This window comes from Rhyacophila brunnea, unplaced genomic scaffold, assembly GCF_057557595.1.
Source record: "Rhyacophila brunnea isolate RB1 unplaced genomic scaffold, BYU_Rbru_1.0 scaffold_20, whole genome shotgun sequence".
Taxonomy (NCBI): Eukaryota; Metazoa; Arthropoda; class Insecta; order Trichoptera; family Rhyacophilidae; genus Rhyacophila; species Rhyacophila brunnea.
In genome coordinates this window covers 12733588-12743889 of record NW_028232860.1, presented here as the reverse complement: position 1 = coordinate 12743889, position 10302 = coordinate 12733588, and the positions used below count along the sequence as shown (strand labels likewise).

Here is a 10302-nt window from a genome sequence, read left to right as displayed (position 1 = left end):
TGTTTTGCTGAAATAATCCAAATTGTCTATGTTAAATAAAATTTATGTTGTACAATTTGGCAATGTTGATTGTCATTCTAGTATAATTAATATTATCTAAATTCTAAAGTATTATTATTATCTCCTTGTTTTTACGTTGAGTGGGGGGCTTGTATAAAATTTACCTCTATATATAAACGGAAAACCATTTTTTATATGTAACACTACTGAATGTTATCAAACAAAGGTAAGTGTCTTTCGAATAAAAAACAATTAACACAATAAACATGATCAGCTTAAGGGCGGATGTGCTCAGCGTGGGTCACAATGGAGCTTTTTTTCTATTTTCAAAGCATGATCCTGGACATTCCTTAAACGTTGTAGATAATCTATTTATATAATTTTGAAGCCTTATTATCCTTTATATTTATTTTAAACATTTCATGACTGCATAAAGTATTTTTATTACATAAAATAGTATTCTTTTAAACCTCTCGCTCTAATGTTTTAGAATATAGTCATATTTCAGTACATAAATGTGCGGGCAATAAATTTGAATGATACAGAGTCGAGGTAATAATAATATTATCTTTCGATTAGTTATATTTCAGACGATGAATATCCTCGCGGCATTTCTCCTGGTCGGCGCGTGTTGCTCGGCTGGCAGCGCCGATGTCCAATCCTTCGAAGGCTACAAAGTCTACCGCATGAAACCGACCAATCAAGAGCAGACAGACTATCTCATGAAACTGGAGAGTGAAAATAATAAATTAGACTTCTGGTCTGGGCCCAATAACGGCGATCTTCCTGTAGATGTCATGGTCTCTCCTAAATATCAGAACTATTTCAAGAGTTTGATGAACACGACGAATATCAACCCAGAAGTGATGATTGAAAATGTACAAGAGTAAGTTTGGTTTTTCCATATATCTAACTAGTATATAACAATAGTTCCGAATTATAAATAATAAACTTATTACATATTGTAAAGTACTTGTTTCTATAATTATTATAACTATATTAAATTTATTATCAGATATTATCAATTGGTATCAAACAACATAGTATTAATAACATTTTTGTTGATACTTATATCCTTATTGTCGGCTTCTTATAGTAATGCACTGCACTCCTTCAATTTTCGTTAAAAAAAATTGACGATAAATGGATGTTAGCCACTTGCTCTATCTATTAGGTCCATACCATCGGTCTAAACACAACATTTAAATACAATATACGAGTTTTTCTAGATTTGGAATCTGAGCCCGGGACCTTTGACATTATAAAACGACATTGTAATCGCTCGGCTATCATTGGCGTGATATTTACAAATATTTTATTATGAAATTCACTTCATTCAAATTTTCTATGAACCCCCCGGTATATACAATTCCTTGGAGGGGGGGGGATTAATATTTTTTTCCTCATACAGTGTTCTTCCAACGAACTTATATTATTAATACTGTTCATAAAATATCTAAAACTTACATCAATCTACTTCCTTAGATGAAAACCTAAAATAACATCTAGATAGAAATTTAAAAAAGGCTAAAAAATAGTATGAAAAAAGATTATGTCATTTATAAAACCAACCCAGATCTATGACGATGATGCTTAATACTAGTGATATAGTCAGTCTCTTTTCGTAACGGGAGCTTTTATATTTTTATCTTTTAAGGCGTATCTCCCAGGAAATAGTCTCTAATGGCTTAGGCCGCTCTGGAATGACTTGGACGAACTATTACCAGCTCAGAGAAATTTACAATTGGATGGACAGTCTCGCACTTTCGTTCCCAAGGATAGTAACCGTCGTGAAAGCAGGAGTGACGTACGAAAGGCGTGAAATCAAAGGCGTGAAGATTTCCTTCAAGCCTGGAAAACGCGTGGTGTTCATTGAAGGGGGTATCCATGCCCGCGAATGGATTTCATCTGCCACTGTGACTTATCTCATTAACGAGCTTTTGACCAGTACTGATCAAGCTTTTCGACAAATTGCTGAGAGTTTTGACTGGTATATTGTACCGATTACAAACCCTGATGGTTTTGAGTACACTCATTCAACAGTAAGTAGTAAATTTATATTCTATTATTAACTCAGCTTCACCAAAACACTTCGAAAAAGTAGTATTAATAGAACACGAGAGACTGGACTCTTGTAAAAATAAAAATATTGACAGATTATAATATTATCAGTCCATGGCCCACTGTATTGAGACATTCATAATTATCATGGTTTACATATTTACCAAGGCTACACATGGCAATAATTGTCACTTGACCTCGGCACTAAAGTGTTCAATGAAGGAGGTAATGGATTTCATCGGCCACTGTGACTTACCTCATTAACGAGCTTTTGACTAGTACTGATCCAGCTTTTAGACAGATTGCTGAAAGCTTTGACTGGTATATTGTACCAATTACAAACCCTGATGGTTTTGAGTACACACTTATAACAGTAAGTACTAAATTAGTATATACTATTAACTAAGCCTCTCCGAAACTCTTCGAAAAAGTAGTATTAATGGAACATGAGATACTCGGCTTTGTAGAAATAAAAACATAGTCAGATTACAAACAGAAATTCCATATTCCACTTTATTGAGACATTAACGATTATAGTTTACAAGTTCACATGGCAATAACTGTGTTTAATTATTAAGGTGTTTCGACCACAATAAGGAATTTGTCCAACTAAAATTAACTTAAAAATCCCATGTATTTGGTGACAAAAAGAAGGATTCATATAGCAAAAAGAAAAACCCGTCGCGTTTCCGAGTTCTTGGAAGACATGCTTCGACACAAACATGTATCTTTACTGATATGACTTTTTAAAACTGAAGGGGTAATTTAATGTCTTCATCTGGTGACAGTATACAATTTCTTTAGAACTGTACTAGTATTACCAGTATTCGACGATCTTAATGCTGCGTGTAGTTGACTTTCTGACATGAACCGCGGAATTTTTTACTTGCCTGGTGATATCAACCATCAAAGGCTAACGACATTTCATAGTCGAAAGATTAATAAACAGCAGGGTTGAGTCCCACCTATCGGAAAACTGTCCAATCTCGCAAAGACAATTTGGGTTTAGACCCGGAAAGTCCACTGAGGATGCGATTCACTTTGTGATCGATTCTGTGGAGAGCTCTGGCAAGGACCTCGTTGCTAGGATGTTTATCGACATCGCGGGCGCGTTTGATACTGCGTGGTGGCCCTTGGCTCTGGAAAATCTTCGGCTGAGACAGATCCCCGGGGACCTCTTTGCGTTGGTTCAAAGCTACTTCAGCAATAAGGAGATAACGTACGACTCCGGCCCCAGCCTGATTCACAGGAAGACCACCATGGAGTCTCCCCAGGGCTCCGTCCTGGGTCCTCTTTTGTGGAACATACTGTTTGACGACGTTCTGTCCCTGCCACTGCCTCCGGGCTGTACGGTCGATACGTACGCCGACGATTTGCTCCTGCTTGTTGGGGCGACGGGCCGACCGGCACTTGAGCGTGCAGCCACGAATGCCTTAGGCAAAATCCTAAATTGGGGGTTGCTGAACAAGCTGACCTTTGCCCCGAGCAAAACGGAAGATGTCCTTCTCAGGGGTAGTTCTCGGGTCAACATAACTCGACGGCCACTCACGGATTGTTTTGGCCAGACCTCAGTGCGTTTTTCCGAAATTTTACGTATCTGGGAGTAATTCTTGATGACAAGCTGTCTTTCGTTCACCACGCCAAGACGGCCGTCTCTAAGGCCAATTCGGCCTATCAGAGAATGGCCCGAATGGCGGGCAGCAATTGGGGGCTTAAGCCTAAAGCCCTTAAGGTTGCACGGCGCAATTTTCATGGGAATTGCCGGTTCCGCTTCCAGCATTTGGCATTTCCGAGTAAACTCCTTAGCTCACGTGAGACGCGCACTACTAAGCGGGCAGCGACTTGCGCTGATCTCGCTTACCAAAGCCTACCGCACAACTTCTACTGACGCGCTTGCCGTACTCGCGGGGGTGCTACCCCTCGATCTGCATGTCCAAGTCAGAGGATCGATCACCCTCCTCTTGAGAGGGATCAACACAACACTCGCCGGTGTCCATCTGACACCACCGCAGAGATCCGAGGACGTTCCTTACAGGAAGACTGTAAGCGACATTGTGTACAAGACCGCATTTGCGGCATGGCAGGCGAGATAGACCGCCTCCCCCAAGGGGTGGCACACTTATCATTTTTTCCAGACGTATTCTGCAGGCACCAAACTAGAAGACTCCAACCTTCACACTGAATTAGCCAGTTCTTCACCGGCCATGGCAACTTCGCCGCCAAACTCCACGAGTTTGGCTTGATAGTAGATGGGCCGGGTTGTACCTGCGGGCATGACCACCAAGATGTTGAACACATCCTCTGGGATTGCCTGCTTATGGAACTCAATCAAGCGGAGCTGTTTGCCAGGATCCGTCCTCATACGGGCCCAATTGAACATGGAGATCTGATAGCAACCGAGGCCAACTTTGCGGCATTCGAGAAATTTGCAGCATCGTATGGGGAGCGGGATAGTCCCGAATCCTCTGTAGACTCACCCATTTCAATTCGAGACACTCAGTATGCGGGTACACAGGGCGCTTGATGTCAGCGAACAGCAGAGCCAGTCCAAAAACAAAAAGAATTTCTTCCTTTACTTTCTTTTTTAAGCACCACGGTGCATGGTTGTAGCATCAGTTCCATGCGGCTCAGTCTTGGGACGGAATGAGCACTTAAAATCACTTCTTTCAGACTCGTTTAAAGCGTCATGGAAAGCGGCCGTGCATATCCACGACTGTGCATATATGACGAGTGGTGGTGGGCACTTTAACGTATGTTCTAGTCCGTGGATGCAGTCAACAACACTTGAAAAGAAAATGTTGTGCATGACTGTCTAAGGGGTTAAGTTTGTTATGCTGGAGAGACAAATCTGTGTCTCTGACGATGTCAACCTGGAACGTATTTTGTATCAATATTAGAAAACGCATAATGCTAATATCTGAACACTTCCTGAATTGAGGAGCAATTTACTTATTTACTATTGATGAGTGGTCGAACAGACAGACTATAATATGAATTACATACTTTAGCGTTAGGTACTCCAATAGATTAATAATTAATACAAAATGAATGTATTGAAATATTTTTACTAAGAATACTTGATTAAAATGAATAATAGTATTAAAATATATACGTTGTTTATCATTTTTAGACATCATCACAATTTGTGTAAAAATACTGAAAACCTTGTCGCAAAAACGACTAATATGGACATAAAAAATGTAGTATAACTTTTAATGTAGGTAAGTATTTATTTTGCAGGAAAGATTTTGGCGTAAAACAAGATCTTATTATGGTTCCTGCAGAGGAGTCGACGCCAACAGGAACTGGAACTATCGCTGGGGAGGTAAATTTGATATTATATCAAAATATAAGGGAGTTTTTTTAAAGTATGAAATAATTTGAAATCGTAAAAAATGAAGCATTAAATTTAACTTTAAATAATTCATTATTTAATGCATGGCATTATTATTTGAAAATAATTTCGGGCATATGGCCACCGCGGCTGTTCTTAGCGAAGCGCGTTCTGGCGAGCACTGCTGGTCTTATATCATGAATAACACGAACAATGTTGGCTTGAACGGTGTCAATAAAATTGTTGCTGGTTTATCAGCATACGAAGCTGCACAGGAAATAATTCAAAGGAGTTAAATTGCACGACCTTGAAGGAATTGATTATGGTCCGCTAACGATATACATTGACCGTAACGCGAGAAAAAAAATATTTGAGTCCGCGATTGCCGAGCGTTTGTACCCAGAGCATTGACATAATAAGTCAAGTAAAGGTTTAACATTGATTTCTTGTAAAACATAAATCTGTATCAAAACATTTGAGGTGGCCAAGATCCGCTTCGGATTGTAGAGCCAAATAATTATTTAGATAAAAAGATATAAGAAACGAATTAAGTACTTAATAAAATTGTTTTCTAATCAGATCCATTGGGATCCACCAAACATCCATGCTCCTTAAATTATGGAGGATACAAACCTTTCTCAGAAGTCGAGACGAAGAGCTTAGCTGAGTTCATTGCAAAACTTGGAAATAAAATTGACGTCTACTTGTCTTTCCATTCTTACGGTCAACTTCTTCTCATACCATATGGGCTTACTTCTGAACATTTGGACAACTATGATGATGTGGTCAGTATCAATTAATTAAAAATATATTTTTATGTCATAATTGTTTGAAAAGTAAAAATGTTTCATGAAAAAAATACAAAAAAACTTATTATGAAAGTAGTGCATTTATAAGAATGTATTTAATACCATTTTGACTAAGGAATTTTCTATTAAGAGCATACTTCAGTGAAACTGAAAATAATTTTCAACTATAGGTGCGACGAAATTTTGGACTCGCTGGCAATCGGAGAGCGAAAGTCGAGCTGTGAACACGTAAATTTGTTTTGTGATGGCGACGGAGGAATTAATTCTTAAATCGTGTAAAGATGACTAAAAAACGTTGCCCTACTTGAAAAAGAAAACGTGTCAATGAATATATTATTATTACTAATAGACCAAAAAATATAATATTAAATGGACGCATGTTGAATTTTTATGACAAATTATGTTTTGTTCTGCACACGTCGTTTGCACAATCTTCGCGTCGCGTAGTCACGATCGTTTTAGACCGTGCCCCAGCTGAAGTATAGCCTTAAGATCTAGTCTTCATGCGAAAAGACGTTCTCGCTTGTCGCAAGATACTGCACATTTTGGATTTAAGAAGATATTCTCAAAACTTGACCATCTTCCCCGCTACTGTGGCGCCCTGTCGCAAACAAATACAAATCACCCGGGACGCTCATGTGAAGTCTTTAGTCATGTGTATTTTTGCCTTATTATATAAATTTGATATGTGATTTATCTTTAAATTTTATCAATAGATGGTTGAATAGAAACTCGGAATATACATTCACAATAACTTAAATATCGATGACATTGGCTAATATTGATCCACAATTTGATTGTCAATTAGACAAAGCAAGAGTCTATACCTAAGCCCCGTCTGACATTGAAAACCGTATCGTCTGGGATATAGTCATAAATCAAAACTGGGCACAACATTGCAACTTTTTTCCGTGAATAGGCGAGGCCATACCGGGACAGTAACCCACCCAAAATTAATGACGAAGTGTGACCTGCACTGCATGTTGGGTAAAATTTGTTGCATGTGACAACAGCAGGAAACTCAGTCTGTTCTGTGGACAACAGCATTTTCTTTTCAAACTAAACTGTTGCATTCCAGCAGTGTGTGGAGGTCTATACGAGTACATGTGTTTTGTAAACACCAAAAAAATCACATTGACATATTCGACGTGTTGCAGTCGAGAAGAGTTCAGATGTGAATCTTTTTCCATTACTCCCAGCTATGTCGCCTCTTCTTTGGAAAGCTTTCGATGATGATAATATAATATCAGCCATACTTTTAAAGCTCCTTGCCCAATGGAGGTTTTTTTTTTTATAAATTTTACAACATTTGATGCATTACGTAGCTCGTTTATTATTTTTTAAGCACTGTAGCTGTCAGTATATTATTGATCAAATATCTATTTTTAATGTATCAAATTATTCGACCGCAACAATAAATTCCCAGCGACTCATATACCGGTAAACAACTGTTTACCTGTGTCAGCAGATTGATTGGCAATTTTGCAATGGAAAATTAGTCTTATATCCTTTCCCATAGTATCATATTATAGTATGACTGTAATAATAAATAAAATTCACAGCTACTCGTATTTAAACCGCTGACTTGTTCAATATAATTATATACTAGAATATAATGTTTAGGTATTACTTTCGACTGTATAAATTACGAATAATAACCTACACGTCGAACACTACAGTGGTGATCTCTGCCGCAATCTTCTACCGGCAAGTTCAGCAAGGTACAGTGGTGACCCCGAGTGGGACACCGAACAGTACAGTGGTGACCTCTCCATCGTCAGAAGGATAACACCTACATAACTTTAACTGTTCAACCCTCCAATTTTTTTTTGATTTTCCTATAGGTACTCAAACACGACTCTCGTGTACCTTCGTTCGGAAAAATCTTGTGTAATAAATTGTAATAGTTATAATTCTTTTTCACAGTTTCAAATTGGGAAAGCTGCTATAAATGCTCTTTCTGAGAGATATGGAACCCAATACAAACTTGGGACATGGCATGATACTCTGTGTAAGTATTTACATATCGAATTCACTAACGACATAGTAACCAATAGATTATGAGTACCAATGATATTGTCATAGCGACTATAACCTAAAATACAATTTATCTCTTTGTTCCATGTAGAACATTTAAGCAATTTCACTAACTACCGTGCTTAGATGTTTCACTCATGTTCTTTAGGTTCGTTTTTAAGTGCTAATTTAATCTTTTTTTGGCTATTTTTTGCTAAATTTAATTACTTACTAATACGCATATTAATACTCATTAGCGAACTGTAACTGTGACCGTTGCAGCTGATACAGTAACCAGTATGGATGCCAAATAATTATTCCGCATTTAGAGTTGGTTACAGTATTTTGAACAACGGGTACGGCTCGCTAATGAGTATCCGGCTATACAAAATACCTGAAAAAAATGTGTACTTATATTATTTCCTGAAAAGATTGTAGATATCTGACAAAAATCTGTAATCATTAAAAACTAATTAACATAGTTAGGGAATTGGCCCATATAGAAATGCAAGTGGGGTTAAAATATTCTGTTACTTTCAACTGTATTTATTTATATGAAATAATAAAGTTTTATGGCATGACTCTAGCAAACTAAACACCAAGGCATAGCATTGTCTAGTGATTTATTTTTTACACACTTCGTCAACATGAATGAGTCCCACCAAAGATTAACATAATATGCAGTAGCTCAGTTACTTCTTTGAGAACCTAATTGCTTACCTAATTAGTTATTAAAATATATATTTTTCAGACCCGGCATCCGGTACCAGCGCGGACTGGGTCAAAGCAACTTTTAAAGTCCCAATTGTGTTCACATACGAATTCCGCGATACCGGGAAGGACGGATTTGTCCTGCCAACAGAGCAGATTATCCCCAACTGTGAAGAAGTCGTTGATTCAATGATTGCCATGTTTCAAGAAGCAGCAAAGATGGACTACTTCAATCTCGACTGAAAATTAATTGGTGGAATAATTTTTTATTACGATGAAAATTCATTTTTTTTTGTTTTAAAAAAATGTTTATTTTTTATCCTATTATTATAAATATGATTCATTCATTATTGGTTTTTGGCGAGAATTACTTTTAAATTCATAACAATTATCTTAGTTTAAATCATTTAACCGGTGAAAGAATCTGAAATTAAATTCATAATAATATAAAAAGGTTCCTTTTCAGTCATTATTTTTCTTTTTTTCCTTCTTTTGACAATATCTGATCTTAATAGATCATATATGGACCTCTACAGAGTGTGGGTTTGTATCAACAGATTTTCGTTTTTACGAGAAATGGATATTAGCCACATGCTCAACCTATTAGGTCCATATTATGACTCCAAACACAAATTGAAAAACAATATGTGTAATTTCCAGACCCAGGATTCGAACCCAGGACCCACGAATAATTATTAGTCTATTACGTTATTCATCTTAATTTGCATTGTTTATATTATTATTATCAACAAAAAAAAATATCTCTTTTTACTGCTATTCATATTATGTTTATACAATTATTTTAGTATTGACTATTAATTATTGTAAGTAAATTGTTAAATATAGATTTAATAATAACACGTACATAATTATATTATTTTAAAATGTCGAATACATATTTAAAAATATTTTCCATCCACCTCCAGAGTCTGTGTGAGGTTATATCCTGATGATTGAGTGTCCATGAGTTATTGTCATGAAAGTTATTTAACTGGTTATGAAAACAAGGCAGGATTAATAAAGTTTATTTTTAATTCTGATTACAATAATAAATATGAACGTCCCAACACATGACGTGAAACTTTAATAGTGTGTTAACTGTTAATTGTTATTAGGTAAATGTTGCTAGTATGACTTCTGGAGTAGGTAATAAGTATCCACATCTAGTAAATAACGTTGAATACCAGGCATATCCAACATGTCTATCGTGGGGTGAAATTTGGCTGACGTGCCATAGTGCGCATAAGAATTGAGTCGAGAAAATGTAAAAAAGTATCAAACAGAAAAGTATAATATGGGCATTATATGGGCACAGAAGAATAGTTGAAAAAAAGATTCTGACTTCCAAAAAAATAATCACGTATTGTAAAG

At 36.8% G+C, this 10302-nt stretch overlaps 1 protein-coding gene across 1 annotated transcript; it reads left to right on the top strand.

The window, feature by feature from the left end:
* Positions 1-1703: 1703 nt before the first annotated feature.
* LOC147071211 (zinc carboxypeptidase-like) lies at positions 1704-9174 on the top strand. The gene is made up of 5 exons (XM_085948205.1): positions 1704-2042; positions 5302-5386; positions 5975-6180; positions 8131-8215; positions 8972-9174. The coding sequence occupies exons 1-5, from the start codon at positions 1704-1706 to the stop codon at positions 9172-9174; spliced, it is 918 nt and encodes a 305-aa protein (XP_085804331.1).
* The last annotated feature ends 1128 nt before the right edge of the window (positions 9175-10302 follow it).

What these genes read in the sequence shown, in the direction of transcription:
- LOC147071211 (XM_085948205.1), top strand. Translation starts at nt 1,704, where the DNA reads ATGACTTGGACGAACTATTACCAGCTCAGAGAAATTTACAATTGGATG. An exon ending in TTGAGTACACTCATTCAACA is followed by an intron (nt 2,043 to 5,301) that starts GTAAGTAGTAAA and finishes TTTATTTTGCAG; the next exon opens with GAAAGATTTTGGCGTAAAAC. An exon ending in GACATGGCATGATACTCTGT is followed by an intron (nt 8,216 to 8,971) that starts GTAAGTATTTAC and finishes TATATTTTTCAG; the next exon opens with ACCCGGCATCCGGTACCAGC.